Below are 16736 nucleotides of genomic sequence, written 5' to 3' on the forward strand. Positions count from 1 at the left end.
CTTTATAGACTACACCTTGGGCCCTACCTGGGTTTATGGACCCGTAAACCTGGCTGAATTCCCTTGCTGCACTCAATTCCTCAGGATCCACAACTCTGAGTACGGCCCTCGGGCTAGGTCTATTAAGCTTAATTATGCATTTATTGTGAGTTTTTACTTTTGAAACAACAAAGACGACTTTCTTTGACAAAAGGTGCATACCTAATGTTTCTGCTTGTATCATTTTTCTTTTTCGGATCAAATTACTTGGTAAACCGGTCTAAGGGGAAAATGTGATGTGAATTTTTTTTTTTAGAGGGAATATATAATTGCTGGTCCATTTAATGAAGAAAGCACAGGATTTACATAATGTGAAGGCACTGTGATTTTACATTGCTATGACTCACCCATCATACTCAGTGGGCTCGGGTCGTTTGCCGGGGGTCATCGATTTGTCTTCAACAGCTGAAGCCGAAGGCATGATTTCCAAGTCCAACTCATCCTCGGAGCCTGCATCCAGCAGAGCTTGCCTGTCTTCATCCTCCTCGGCTTTCTCTGCTTTCTCTGCTTTCTTAGAAGGCTTTGTGATGATTTCTGCAGCTTTACCATAGTTACCTACGGACATTTCAGAAAGCCATATGTTGGTATGTTGCATCAGATCCAGCTCTGGTTCCTCCTCATCTTGCTCCTATGATGCCACTTTCTGAGCTATGCATTTGAATGCCCGACTTTCTAATACATAAACCGTACTTTTATTTTGTCCAACTTTTCCTTCTATTCAAGTAGACATTGTACACAGAGGGTGTCTCATTCCCTCTATATAGCTTGCACCCTTCATCTCTGTGAGGATAGATTGATGGCTTCCAGAAAATTGGATGCCTCCTGTTTCCTATGGAGGTGGAGCTAAGGGGAAGAAGCCTTCATCATCATCATCTATCGGTAGATTGATAAATTCAGCCATTGTAATCTCCTACCTTGAAACCTTGTGTACCTACATTTCAGCAAATACAATTTTACCTAAGGAGATTTCACCGAATTTATTTCACCAAAAATGGTAGGTAAAGTGGTATATGTATAGTGCATAATAGGTGGGTTAAGGGTATACATTAGGGTATGGGTGGGTGAGGGGGCTGCCAGGGTTCTCCCCCCGCATTATAAAAAAATGAAGTAGAAAAGGTAAAAAGTAAATTTAGTTTTTCTGTGAAATAAATTCTGTTAAATCTCCATTAGGTAAAATATTTTCAAAGAAATCACATACATCCTTGAAACCTATGGCAGATTGCTGGAATGATACAGCGGGAACACAGCCAAAGGAAGGTTGCATCCTCAGCAGAGACCCCAGGAGCCTTAATATCAAACATCTGGAATGGGGTAAGATAAACCGCCCTGCACACTTGTCTGGCCCTACAAGCTGCCATTAGGAGGCTTTGCTAGTAGACGTTTGTGCCTGAGTATTAAGGGCTGGTTTTGCATGCCTTTATGACTATATATACATTTATATATCAATTTGTGCGCATTTCAATTATTAGATATTATTATCATCACATAGTCTTATAGTGCAAACCTAACTCGGTAGAAACAGAGCACAGTACAGGTCATAGAGCAAAACATTTCTAGTGAGAAATTAGCAAGTTACAACAAAACATTAGTAATAATTCATCAGAGTAAAATATACACCTTCTACAGTGCAAAGCATCTCCTAATTAAACTACGAAAAAACTGAAACATTTTTGCTGCTAATTCCCAATCTTCTCTAGACAATTATGAGCCAGGTCATGGTTATGTGGTATACAAACAAGAAGAAACATGTCACAGCTTGTATTGTGACCGTGTCCTATAGTAATGCTAGTTCATTGACAGAAATGACTTGCCCTTCCAGAAGGCCACCCCCACCAGCCTACCGTGTTACCCTCTCCTCCTATCCAAATGACTAATTGACATTTGACAACCCTGTATTGGCTTCTCAGATGTGTTCAGTGAGCTATAGCCTAGGAGATTTTCTGGTTTCCTAATTGTTTAGATCTATGAATATGTGCATGCATCAAGTAGCCGTACTGCGATTTCGGTGAAGATTTAGTGCACCAGTGCAGTCAAGGACTAGAGTTGTGCACACCAACCCACACTCACTGTTTATGATAATTTTCATTGCTATTCATGAGATCATACGAGGGGGACACTTAGCAGGGAAAAGGGCAGTGATTACTGTGCCCTGATGCCTTTTAGGTGGCCGTATTCTCCACTCATGTAGTTAATGAGGTAAAGCCAGAAAGCAGGAACATACTGATACTGTCACAGATAGCCTCGCCGGCCAGGAGAACACACACTCCCCCACCCTCAACAGCCTTTCCATGACAGCACCTGTGGCCAACTCAATTTGGACAGATGTCACTGAGTTTGAGGAACTCAAAAGGACTTAAATGAATGAAACATAAAATCCCGGTGTCCAGTTAAAGGATCGACAGTCAAAGGATCGAAAGTCATAGAATCGACTTAATTTGATCGAAATACAATAGGGTCGAATGGTCAAAGGGTCGAAAATGTTTGAAATGTAATAAAAAATAAAAAACTTTACAATGTTCTTTAATTGACATATATTTATTATTTCTGTTCAATAAATATAACTTTTATTATTCAATTTGTGAAACGCTTTTTATGTATTTGTTGTAACATTTCAAACATTTTAAATATGTAAGCAGTTAACTTTCTTAAATATATAACTGTGCTTTTTTACTAAATAATTAAATGTATGAATTGCTTTGCAACAAGGAAAAAAAGTAGTATGAATGTGTTACATTTTGACCACGAGGTGGTGCTGTTGTATCACTTTTGAAATGCATAGTAATGTATATTTGTTATCTGTTTGTAACGTATGACGTATTACGTCGCATAGGCTCACGTAGACGCCATTTTTGAAGTCTTTTGATCGCGGTTCCGATGCCTGTTGCTCGCGCTCCCAGTTTTAATAGATTTCTTGATGGATTTTTTTTTTTTGTGGATTTCTTTTCAGCTTGGACGCCTTTTTTTAGTGGATCGTTCCTTGGATTTCTTGGCTTGGATAACGTGTTCATGGATTTGGGTTTTCGTTTCCAACGGATGGATTTACCTTGGCACAGATTTTTTTTTTCTGGTTTTTTCATGCATGGATGCCTTTTTTTTCCAGATATATGCTTTTTTTCATGGATTCTATGGCTTGGAGTACGCGTTCTTGGATTTGGGTTTTTGTTTCCAACAGATGGATTTAGCATGGAGTCACTATTTGGATATGGTTTCCAGCATTTGGTGTGTGTTTTCGGTGTCCGGAGCTGGCGTTTTTTGGTGAGTTTGTTTTTATTTGTTATTAACATTTTAAGTTGTATGATATTGCTTCTAGGAATTGCATAGGTTCTGTACTTTCAAAATTGTTTACAATGCTTGTGATTCGTACTTCATAGTCTCTGTATTTCTTTTGCTTATCGGTTGGTTTTCCATGGATATTGTTTGTGATAGTTTTATTTCTTGCCTATTTAGTTCAGATTTAAGATTGTTGATGAAGTGCCATAAGTTCGGATTGTTGGTGTTGAATTCCTTATTTATTTTGCTGTGCCACCCCTCCTGTATGTTGTTTGTTCTAGGCCAGTTTTCTTTTACGTTTTGTATAGCAATTCCATATGTTTATTTCATATTTTCCTTTTCTTCTGGTCCCATGTCTTGTTAGTTGTCCAATCTTTGTACGTGCACTCCATATAGTCCATTAAATTACTTAATTGTTCCTCATGATTTGTGTAGTATTCTGATGCAATCAAAGTGTCATAATATTTCACAACCATGTCCTCTTTCACAAAAGCTAACGCATATAATTTCTTAATTTGGTGTTGGAATTCTGTGTCCTCTATGTACATTGTCCGTAATCCTAATTTCTGAATTCTTTTCCATAATGATTGTCCGAAATGAAAAAAACAGCCCTGAATATGTGTTTCCGGATATATTTTTGAAAATGCTTTTATTTGTCCTTGTTCAAAATCCATGATTATTGTTTTTGGTGTTTTTTCCGGCAATGATTCTTTAATTAATTTATATATAGATCTGTACAGTTCCTCCGATTTTCCAGGCATTAAAACATAAATTAAAGGTATAACTGTTCCATTGATTGTCCCATGAATGCTGTAAAACTGAAGAAATGGTGCTGGACATGATTTAAAAGTAGTGTCTCCATGCCATGTAGTTGAATCCCCCAAGTGTGTTATATTACGTAAAGTTGTAAAAATTAACATTTCCTCACTGTTCACATCTAACGTTTTCCACAGAAATTGCTCTCCCTTTTCTGTTTTTTGGAAAATGTCTGGTACAATCATGTTTACATAACTTTGTGGTGCCATTGGTAAGTTTTCCTTGCGTTCTTTCTGCCTGTTTACATTCCGTTTCATTAATTTCGTATTTGGCATTTGTGCGGGTACATGCAGTGGTAACTTCTCGTAAGTTTTGCTTATGAGTGAGCTTGTTGGCTCATTTTTATTCATTTCCACATGTTGTTTCAATTCATTTAGCGTTTTCTTTATTAAAACTGTGGTGTTGTCCAGCATATGGTTATGCTCACCAGTTAAACGTATATTTTCCCTTTCAGTTATAGCTCTGCCCTTGCAGTTTCCTATTTTGTAATCCTTACATTTCCAATAGCTTTTTCATTTCTTGTGCATTCCCTGTTGTACACTTATCCTTCATATGCCAATTGTGAAGCTCCCATCCGCGATTTTATGAATTCCATTTCTGTATTGAATTGTATCTGAAATATTAAATTGTATAAATTAATTCACCTACTCTGCTATAATGTGCGAACGACTTTCTAATTCGCATGTTTAATGTGTTTGACTTACCGTTTTTTCAGTCACGTATACGTTATTCACTCGGTTGTTTTTGTCAGCTGCTCTCTCTGTCACTTGCCTCACGCACTGACAGTTTGTTTTCAACCGTCAGCTGTGCTTATTGTTTTAAAACAAGGTGCTTTAATCTTTATTTACCATCATGTCCTTTAACCCTTTCTTTAGTTTCATTATTATTTCAATGGGCGAGCCCTTTGTTTTGATCAAATGACCCGTGTATATTATGTGTATGGGTTGTCGATCCTTTGACTTTCGAGCCTTTTGTTTCGATCGAATGACCCGTTTACATTATGTGTATGGGTTGTCATTCCTTTGACTTTCGATTCTTTGGTTTCGATCCTTTTGTGTTTCGATCCTTTGTTCTCGATCGTTTGACCTATAACCAAAATCCCAAGGAGAGCCAGATGGAAACGTGTTGTGGACTGGCAAGCATGTGTCTCTCACACAACACTTGAAGGCACTGTCTTCCTGTCAGGTTATTTCAACCTGTCGTAGTACTTAAGTCCCCCAATAGTCGTCTGTTACAAGGTCGGTTCGGGCAATCCTTATGGACCCGGCGTTATGGAGCCTCTTAGAATCCTGAGACAGCGCTACACCACTTAATCATAGCTGTCCATTAATTTCCCGTCCAGTTAGGTATGAAAGCGGAAGTAGACAAAGAACGCCTACATTTGAAAGGCGTGTTAAGAGCAACGCATCTAATATCAAATCAGCAACACTAGACGGTTGTTGCCAGAGACGCTGTCTGTTATCCGATCCAGACCCCAAGAACCTTGGAAATTATCTGCTGCTTTCCACAGTAAAAGCCGAGCATCCAGCATGCTCCGGAGAGAAACTGCATGCGAAAACAGATCTTCCCGAAGCATTCAAGTAATCACTAGACTTCTGTTACCTCAAATGCCAAACCAGCACTCAAGCGCTCAAAGCTTCCCCAAGCAGTCTGTTCCTGCTTCCTGGTCACTTACGTAGGTAATAAGTAGCCCCTATTTTCTTTTCCTTCTGTTTTTCCTGGATTCTGGATTAAGCACTGTAACCACTATACTGAAATAAGGAGTGCAACCTTACATCTATCAGTACCACAACACATCTATCAGTACCACAAGATGATATCTAAACACAGCCCAGGCTGTCCTGGGTCTGTCAGGTCTCCCTCACCAACGGATTTACCCTCCAAGACAGGTGACTATACTTCCCTATGGGTAGTGAATGGATTAAAGTGTACTGTTAGGACATATGTATAACTGGTGTTCTTGTTCTCATTTCCTACCGCCCTTCTGCCGCGAGGAGATGCCCACCTATTCTCCTCTGCACTCCCAAAAAGATCCTCTTGGTAATGGGGCAGGAACTGTAAGACAGTTGGGAGATTCTTACGACTCTTACCCTTCTTCCGGTTTCAGCTCTATTGCAAATTCTCCATGGTTTCGGAAGGCCAGGCCTGTATGTTCATGACACTTCCTTAATCAAGTCTTTCAATACAGCTTAGAAAGTTCTCTAGGTATCAACGCAAGTAAAGTCATAAGCAGGAGGAGTGCCGCAGATGTGATTGCTCTCCTCTCAGCTTCGCTCCGTCTGTGAGCTCTGTGTGGTGCCCCCGCGCTTGTGAGACTAATGAGCCACATAACTCCTTTTCTTGAGAAAGGTGATGTTACTCACTCCATCACAAAATAATTTTACTTCACTGGTTTCCTTTCTCACCCACTGCTCACAGCCACCATCACTCCCTATGTTGAGCACAAGTTCTTCATCACCCCGTTCACTGCTTCCTGTCAGAACAATGTCACTTGACTCTACATGCTCTTCTGAGGGACCCCTCCACTCGGTGTCTCTTGTTCATCGGGTCCCAGACCAACCCTTGTTCACACCTTTCATTTCTCTCCTCTCTACATTTTCAACACTCTTTGGTTGTTTGCTTCTGTGAGAAGCGGTGCACTAATTTTCTCCGTGGTATTTTTTGCAAAAAATGCTAAACTCTCTTAATTCCAACTTCTTCCATCTTAGGTACACACATGATTCGTACCCTCCTCATTACTTTTATTGGTTGGATGTAGCGGGACCCTGTCATCCAGTCCTTGCCAGGTAGTCTGATCTTCACCTGATCTACCTCAATTCTTTGAACTGCCCTGTGGTTGTCAATCCACTTCTTCATGTAATCCTTACTTGTCTTGCTCTGCATTACCTCTTCGATAATAATTGTGCCATCCTCCCTAACTCGGGACAACCATGGAGGCACTAACGTTGATGCAGCTCTCCTGCCTCTCAACATATGGAAGGGTGACACATGGTGGTTATATTTGGAGTGAGTCTGTGAGCAGCCACGCCTCTTTCACTGTCTTGTGTAGGTGAATGCCTGAAGCAATGGCTAGTTGAATGGCTACTTTTACAAATCAATTTGTTCTTTCCACTAGTCCATTGACTTGATGGTGATATAAGGCCGTCTTGATCCTGCCTTATGTTATTGTCATTCATACATTTGGTTATCTCAGTACAAGTCAATTGTACTCCGTTGTCAGTCACTATCTCTTTCAGTAACCCTTCTCCTTGAAACTGAGGCTTGAGGATGTCAATCACTGTCTTCATACTAATGTCAAGCACACATTCTGTCTCTACCCACTTTGACAAATAGTTCACGATTACTATTGCATACTCATGCTTAGTATTCATGGCTTCGAAGGGGCCTTTGAAGTCGAACATCAACTTAAATCCTGCAGGATCTCAGTTGGCACGAAGGTGCCTGCCTCACTTTCAATATTTTGTCACTGTCTAAACCCTCTTAGCCTCTTTCCATCATGTTCTTTATATCCTGGTCTATGCAGGGCCACCAGTATGATTTCCTTATCAATTGCCTCATCATGTTGCTGCTTAAGTGCCCTGAATGAGCTCTGTAAAGTATGATTTTTCCTACTGCTATGGGGTTTCACATGGTCATCACTGAATACTAAGCCATCCTCTTCATGTATCTCATCCGCTACCTTCCAGTATGGCAACAAGCCTTCTGAAATCACCCTTTCATCTGGCCATCCATTCTTGACCCGTCTCATCAACTTCAGCACCGACTCATCTTTGGCTGATTCCTCCAACCAGTGTCGCTCACTCATCTCCAGAAATTCCTTGCTCCTTAAATCACTCACTGATGCCACTATGAACTCATCTGGTAATAACGTGTTATCTTTGTAAACTTGTTCATGCAGGTGAGACATGCAATTGGCGTGGGAATTCTTCCATCTGAGTATGTGCATTATTTTGTATGCGTATTCCTGTAGCTTGGCTGCTATGCGTGCTAGCCCTGGAGTGGATGTTTTTGTACCACCTGGATTCAGCATGTCCACAAGGGCTTGTCACCTGTAAACAGATGAAACTTGGCTCCCTACACAACATCCTGATACTCCACTGCCCCTGCGGATGCAAGCATTTCCTCTTCTATGAATAGCATTTCCTTTTGAACAGTTTTTCTCTGCTTTAGGCAGTGCCTTAGAAGCAAACACTAGAACATTCTCAATTTCACCTCTCCTATGTGTAAGAGTAACCCCAAGCCCATAGGCGCTCGCATCTGGGGTGATATAGGTCTTCCACATGGGGTTCAACTGTCATGTGGATGGGGCTTCCATTATCATTTTTTTTGTACTTCTTCAAATACCACCTTCTGTTCCATTTTCGAAGAATACTCCACCCCTTTCTTCAGTAGTTCCCTCAAAGGTGCTGTCATTTCTCAGAATCGTGGAACAAATTTTGCATAATACTCAGCACGGCTTAAGACCGACCACAGTTCGATGGTCAGTGCAGGTGCCCTTGACAGTTGCCTGCAACAGATTTTACTTGGGGCTAATGCCTTCTTGTGATATCTTGTACCATAGGTATTCCACCTCCTTTCCCTTAATCATGCACTTCTCATATCGTAATGTCACTCCGGCATCATGCACTTTGTTTAGCAGATTCCAAGTATCTTCATCCCCAGCATGAATGCGAATATCATCTTGGAAGTATGATACATTCCTATGATGCACAGTCAAGTGTCCATCATTCTCTGAAACACTGAAGCAGCCAAGGGAACCCTGAACGGTGTCCAGGTATGACGGCAAGTATTTAATCATGTAATAAATGCAGTCATCGACCTCAACTCTTTATGCCGGCTTACTTGATGATGTGGGTCACGCTTTTCCAACTTCGAGAAGACCTTTGCTTCCTTCATCATCAGGATCAATTCATTAATGCTCAGTAACAGGTAACTTTGTTATGATCTCAATATTGAGGCTGCAAAGGTCTATTCAAATTCTCATGTCATTGGATTGCTGCTTTTTGATAAGAATGACTGGATTTACCCACTCTGACAATCCTACCATCTCAATCGTGCCCTCCTCCGCCATCTTCAGGAGCAAGTCTTGCAGTCCCACTCTCGCAGTAGCTGGGATATGTCTAACTTTGTGTTTGATTGGCATGGCCCCTTCTCTCAACTGAATTTTATGTATGTCGTTTTTGTTCTTCCCATTCTTTCTAAGAACAATCTTGGAACCTCTTCTCTCGACAACAATGCTCCTCCTACACTTATGAATAGAACCTGCTCATCCATAATGGGATCCAGCTTGATATTCAGTTTCAGCTAGTCATCCCAACCAAGCACTGCTGGTCCCTCTTCTGAAAAATATAATCTAGTTACTGCCTTTCTGCCTTTGAACTCTATACCTCAGTTATTGTACCCCAACAGGCGCATGATGGCGCCTCCAAATATCTTGGGTTGGTGCTTCATCTTGCAAACCTCCACTTTGTACTTTACCACCATTTCTTTGTAGGTGTGAATGTACAGTATAGTCAGATCTAAACCTGGAACCGCCATCAATCTGGCGGCAGAAATGGTAAATCCGCATTCCTGTGAAGTCCCATAGGACTCCATGGAAATGGGGTTACTGAAGCACAGGCACCTTTGCTAACGGTACACTGTCAACGGTACACGGCAGGCTTGACATGCTGGTAGGGGTCTGAGCTTCCTCTAGGTCAGGCCCGCTGGGAGTTCCGTGCCCCTACGGGCAGACTCTTAGTTTGGCGGTCGGGAAAGGGTGCTGGTATGTTGATACCGGCACCCTTATTTTTTCAGACAACAAACTCATAATGAAGCCCACTGTCTTCATTAATCAAGTTGTTAAATACAGCTTATAAGGTTCTGCAAGTATCAATGCAAATAAAGTCATAAGCAGGAGGAGCGTGTGGTTGCGATCAATCTCCTCTCAGGACCGCTCTGGCTGCGCACTCTGCGCAGCACCCCCACGCTAGTGTGGATGAAACCTCTCAAGATCTTAGTCTGAGGCGATCACACGAGACTAAGGCTCCACAGAGCGGTGTGGTTTTTCAGTGTGGATAGTAGAAGTCCCCCTCCTTCACACTGATTGACTGATTGGCGCTGAAGTCTCTCAGTAGGCAGTCAAAAATAGGGCTAGTTCAGTGAGAAGGTAATACTAAGCAATGGCTTATGAGTAACATTAGCAGTGAGACAGGAGGCATCAATAACTTTTCCTTACAAGCAGCAAATGTGGCCTCTTTACTAGGGAGGGTGCAGCTCCGAAATGTCCCTTTGCCTGAGGCGGCATAAATCCATGGAGTGGCCGTGCTCACAATGTGCTACACTCATTCATTATTTCAACTGCAAATGTGACACAAGTTTTGACAGACTTGAATGACTGAAACAGGATAAAGGCAGCATTCGAATGGATGGTGCCTTGTATGATCACACATCAGCCTGTGAAAGCATACATCACTGTGCCTGCCCGGGTTCGTCACCCAGGGATGTACAACACTTATCGCAGGTATGTTCAAGGCATTCGTTTTTTTTTGTTACATGCTAGGTTTGAGGCCTCCATAATACCACACATTTTCATCATGTTAAATTCTGAAAGACATAACAAAATTAGAGGAATGCTTACCAATGGATAACTCGAAATTGACAGGTTTGTTACCAATGCTGGGGTCGATCATTGTAACTTCAAAAAAGGCTGCAAAAAGGAGGAACTCCTCTTTGGCACCTAATGCAGTCTAAATGATAGAAAAACAAGATATGTCACTGAAGTTAAAGAAAAACAAATGAATACTGAAGTTCTCATCAAGATACATTTTATGCATGTGAAAAGTACACTATCAGCGTCTTTTGGATTCGAGTGGGCGTGGCAAAAAAACAGGGAAATCACTTTTCCTGTTTATTTCAAGGTGTGATGATATGACCACTTTTCTGCATGAGTACAGGAATGTGTAGTGTTGTTCAAACTCCTACTCAGTCCCACACTACTAAACCAGCAGTGATCTCAATGAAAAGGGTGAAACAGGCACCATATGAATGGTACTCATCGTTCATCTCTTTAAGGTAGCATTAGCCGCGAGCATGCTATACTCTTCAAAAGGAGTGTGAGCCAAAAAGGAAGCATCCAAACAACAACTGTATTATGATAGGACTTTAATTACACTAAAAGGAAAGACTATTAAAAACATTAGAAACACAACCCTTAAAGTAAATACAAATATAATGTAGAACTTTCAGTGAAAAGGACACTTTGGGTATGATGAACAGGGGTATGACAGCAAATAGCTTTGTAGCAAGTTGAAATGCAAGAAGATGTTTTCTTAAGATATAAACTGATCTCTTCAATATTAGTATGGCCCATTGAACAAGACCAGGAGGACAGAACCACTGTGTTATACCTTTTATCTTCTTTCAAGGGCATAACAGATTAGCCGGGCTTCCTCCTGCTTTTCGGTGAGTTGAATCTGAATCGAGTTAGCTGGTTGAATGGAATACAGCAACATGGGCATCTCTGCAAATGGCAATGGCTCGAGGCATGAAGAAGTTTGAAGGCTTGGCAGGTCTCAATGGGCCTCATTAGGAGGTAGGCGGCCGCAGAATGAACATTGCCGATAAGGGATTGGCACTGTTCACGTTCATTCGGTGCTGCCTCATTACGAGGTCTGCAGCGGGTCCCGCTCTGGACGCCTGGCCAGACCAGACGTGCAGAGCGGGACCTGCTAGCAGTCCAGGGTGCTAACAACAGGCCCGTCATTAACGGGCCCATTGTTAGCATCCTCCCCATTCCCATTGAGCCCTATAAGGGCTCAAATGGGAATGGGGATGTACCAGGTCTGGGTCCCGAGTATGGGGATTACCAGGCCGCTAAAGTTGGCATGGCCCAGTAATTCCCTATTTTTGGGACCAAGACCGGGTACCCGGTTTGGGGGTAGCCATGACGCTAAAAACGGCATGACTACCTCCAAACTCCTAATGAGACCCAATGTGTGAACGCAGCAATTCAACTTCAGCTGCAAGCTGGTTCAACTAGATCCTGTGATGCAACACAATTCAGCAGTGGCAATCCCTCAAAACTCAGGCAAGCTGGGAAACAGGTAGGTAAAGGTGCTCAAACTGGTTAAAAATGTAGAATGGTGTCAAAAGCAGCTCATGGAGGTCTTTGAAGAGGCTCTAAGTACCTCAAAGTTGTTTGAATCAGCTCACAATGGTTCAAAAGTTCAGAGGGTGACAGATGGAGCCACCTTGTATCCTTGGGTGCTGTGAGGTCCTGTCCAGGATATCTGAGGAAAGTATAAGTCCTTCTTCTGCCTTCCCAGGTTTATTGAAGCAGACCAAGTCCAGGATACCAGTATTCCAGAAGCAGGTCACTTCAAATGTTCACCTCAAGTGAATAGAGGGAAGATAGGCACCCTCCTTGGAAATCCTAATCTTTACCCCAGTGGCTGGGGACCTTGGGCAGACATTACTCCAACATGTTTCCAGGGAAATCCTTATTAGAGAGGATTCTTCTGGATGTTTCTTCAAGATGAGTCCAAAGATGATTCAGATAGGAAGGATTTTCACCCCCTTATATAGTCAGTTTTCTAAAACATATTGGTTCATTCCAATCCTTGGTGCCGCAACAAATGTGTTGCGCTATGATGTTTGCTCTGAGAATGCCTTGACTGCAGGAAGGTAGGAGGGAGCACAGGAAGGAAGCACAGCATGGCAGGGTATTTCCCCTGGACACAGATCCTCTGCTAAGCTACACTATGCTTCCCACATCCTCTGTCTTACTAAGATCAAAAATACTGCAGTGATTATCCTTCCTGTATGATTGCCCCATTGCATTGGCAGAGCCGCACTTGAAGCACTAGTTCACCGCTGCCCTAACCTGGGGTGGGATCTGTTCCTCTGGAAATGTGTCCAGAATTCCCAACAGAGAATAAAAGGGCCTCCAGGCCTGGGCCCAGCATTTTGTTGTGAGACCCTAGACAGAATTGCACCAATGGTCTGACAGTTTCAAGAGTCGCAGGAAACCAGCTGATAATACAATCAGATCAGATGGGTTTGGCCTTTTATAACTTAACTCTGCTTAGGCCACTACATTAAACTATATACAGTTATATCTTACCAAAATACCACCACCAGGCCTTGAGGATACACAGGTTTATATCATTTGAATCATGGGTGCCCACTGACAAATTAATTAAACGATAAAGACAGCTCATTGCTATTGGAAAAGTAGTTAGTAGTTACTCTATAGCTGCCAAATCTCACTGCAGCTGCTGGTGTCGGTAGCCGTGGCCCAGTACACATGTGTGTTAGGCAATTTTATCATGAAGCATTAGAAAGTGAGACCTGATTAGCAGAGCCCACTTTCTGGGGGAGGAAACCAGAATCATTTCACATAGCAAAAGTCAAAAAAGCTCAGGTTAGTGTACATTTGTAGATGGCCTTCTACCACAAAGCCTGCAGCTAAACATTCAATCCCTGTAGAGATAGGGATCAATGTAAAAGCTTTGTGTTTTTCCTTTGCATAGCCACTAATCACCTGAGAGTCCGGTGGCCAGTCTGGACAGTAAAGTGAGACCCAGAAATTGATGAGTTCAACATACATACAGCCCACACAAAGGCAAATGCCTCTTTCTCAATTATGGCCCAGTTTCTTTGTATTTTAGTCAGCCACCTGCTAATGTAGGCAACAGGCTGTTTAACCCCTTTTGGGTTTACCTTTGCTAAAATTGTTCCAATTCCAAATGTACAGGTATGTGTCAGAACTATGAATTCCTCTCATAGTCTGGGATGTTTAGAACTGGAGCTCTGCACAATCCTCTTTTAGGTTCTGAAAGGCTGCTTGCTTGGCAAGAGTCCCACTTTAGGTAATGTAAGGGAAGGGCAATGGCACCACACCCCTTGGTGAAAGACCAGCAATACTCAGAGAGGCCGATGAATGTCCTCATCTACGTCTGAGTGGTAGGAATGTCCATATTCTGGACTACTTCCCCCCTTTTTTCTGGCGAGGCTGTTTCTTACCACCACCCAATGACCACTTGGTATCGTACATTATTCACAGTACCCTGTTCTATTGGCAAATTGGATGCCTTGATAGTCAAGCCAGAATTCTGCATGGGCTTCAATACCTTTTTCCGATGGGAGAAAAATGTTCTTCCCAGGTGTGGCTGAATACTACAACATTATCTAAATAGGCAATGTTGAAGCCATCCAAGCAAGATAGGACCCGAATTAGCATCCTCTGAATGGTGGTAGGAGCATTTTGTAACCCAAAAGACATGATATTTAAATGATAGGGTGCATCTATGGTGGAAAAGACTGACCTCTCTTTTTCTTTGTCATTCAGGCCAACCAGACAGTACTCAGCGGTGAGGTCAAAGGTATTCATGTTCTTGGAAATGCCCAACGTATCAATACGCTCATCTGCACCACGTATATGGTGATCTCTTGTATTTTTCACAGAGTTGAGCCCTCTGTAGTCCACACAAATGTGGACTTCAGTTGGCCCATGGCTTGACATTTGAGCACCAGCACCATATGGCTAGCCCATGGGCTTTTGGATGGCTCAATTACCCCAGGGCCAACATTGTAGAAACTTCCAACTTGAAAGTGTCTCTTACCATGTCAGAAATCTGGCCCATTTTGCTATTCACTGGCTGGCCGTCTTCTGTTTCAATGTCATGGACAGGCAAGTCTCTACGACCTGTCGTCAGTGCAAAAAACCCTGAAAACTGGCCCAGCAGCGGCTCTTAGTCTTGCATTTGCTGTTCTGTCAAGTGAGAAGAGATTTGCACACACTCTACATACCCTTCTCTTGTGTGTAGCAAGTGTGGTAGGGAATCACACTTCGCATCTGTCAACAGAACCAGCACCAAACCTCCCTGCTATAATGAGGTTTCAGCTGGTTCACTTGAAAGACACTATGTATTTGCCTACAAGCTTCTGTATCAATGAGGTAGTTAACCTTGTTGGTTTTCTAAAGGACTGTGTAGGGTCCATCCCACTTATCCTAAAGTGTTCTGGGTTTGACAGGTTACTCTACCCAGACTAAGTGTCCTGGGGGTTTGTACGTATTTTTAACAAGTTCACGTCCCTCATTTGCACATTACTTGTGCATTTTCCTGGTGGTTGTTTTAGTAATAATTTCTTTTTAAACGGGGGCTCCTCTCCAACCCCCATCTAACCCACCCCCACCACCTCACCCTGCCACCCCCATGCCACAATCCCCTATTCCACAACACACAAGTTAAATACAAAGAAATTCAACAAAAACATCCTTGGGTGTGGGGGGGGCACAAGAAATGTACAAACGAGGGAATTGGCCTCATTAAAAACACTGCATCCGGTCCTGGAGTATATACTCTGTAACATTTGCCTACAGTCATGCCTGTGATTCATCAATTCTTGACTGAGCCTCACATTTTTCTGGTACTGTTGCATATACCGGGCTATTGTGGACCTCAACCCAAGTACTTAATCCACTATGTTGTGACTAGGACGTCAGTGGTTATCCTTCCGTCCTTCTCTCACCAGACTTAGGGAACCCCTGACAGGGTGGCCAAACAGAATTCCAAAGGGAGTGAACCCCACTCTGTTCTGTGACACATCAGTAGGCAAGGCAGGAGAAGATCCCTCTTTATCCTCAGATGCTCTTTGAAGCCATTTATCATGCCTTTCAGAGTTTTGACGAATCTCCCCACAAGTACATTTATTTTGGAATTGAAAGCTGTAGAGAACTTTCAAGTCACCCACACTCCTCCCAAATAACCTTCATATATGGAGATAAGAAGCTGGAATCCCTGTCAGAAATGACTACCTGAGGAAACCCCACAAGAGAGAATATCCCAATCAGAGTCTTCAGCACAGCAGGGAATTTGATGCTTTTCAAGGGGACTGCTTGAGGGTATCGAGTTTGTCACATACACAAACTACTTTGTGGGCTTATATTAAAAATATCCTTGGTTTATCTTGTTTTTCTAATGTTCATACACTCAGACCACAAATTCACAAGGTGGTATGACCTCCTCTTCTATAGTTATCTAAGTCCCATATCTTGCACCCACTCACTCGAATGCCCTACCTCCCACAATCCGAGGTGAGGCCTCCCTCATCGCCTTCCGCAAAGCTATGAAAACCACCCTCTTCACATAAGGTCCTTTGCATCAGCATGAATACTTAACATATGACCCACTGCATAAACTGTAATCTAATGACCAAGTGCAATGTCTGTAACAACCGTATTATGTTTTGTAGTATTCATAATGTGTCAACGACTGCTACCATTCCTGTACCTTTGTAACTAAGCTCTTGCAAGTAACAGAGCCTCAATGCCCCTGGGCTGTTTGCGCGCTATATAAATATAAATAAATAAATAAGTCAAATATATAATGTTTGCAAACATAATATCTCATCCACATGAATTTGTATACATCATATACCTAAGTTGATGATGCCAGTTTGTATTCCTTCACTCATGACCACATACTTCGTCATTATAAGTACATAAAGTTACATATTGAATCATCAATGATTTACACAAAACAAATACAATGGATACAAAACTGAAATAATTTACAACACAAATAAACATTCTTTTTGCACACCCATGTACATTTTATCACAGTGGG

At 42.2% G+C, this 16736-nt stretch overlaps 1 protein-coding gene across 1 annotated transcript in view; it reads right to left on the minus strand.

Annotated features, from left to right (window-relative positions):
- Nucleotides 1–16736, minus strand: part of LOC138581135 (fer-1-like protein 4) — a 1598034-nt gene that overhangs the window by 1032215 nt on the left and 549083 nt on the right. The window contains exons 16-17 of the mRNA XM_069652231.1: nucleotides 10745–10853; nucleotides 387–594 (exon numbers count right to left, since the gene is read on the minus strand). Of these exons, the coding sequence (XP_069508332.1) occupies nucleotides 387–594; nucleotides 10745–10853 (317 nt within the window). The remainder of the gene's footprint in view (nucleotides 1–386; nucleotides 595–10744; nucleotides 10854–16736) is intronic.

This window comes from Ambystoma mexicanum, chromosome 3p (assembly GCF_040938575.1).
Source record: "Ambystoma mexicanum isolate Mex_15411 chromosome 3p, UKY_AmexF1_1, whole genome shotgun sequence".
Lineage (NCBI taxonomy): Eukaryota > Metazoa > Chordata > Amphibia > Caudata > Ambystomatidae > Ambystoma > Ambystoma mexicanum.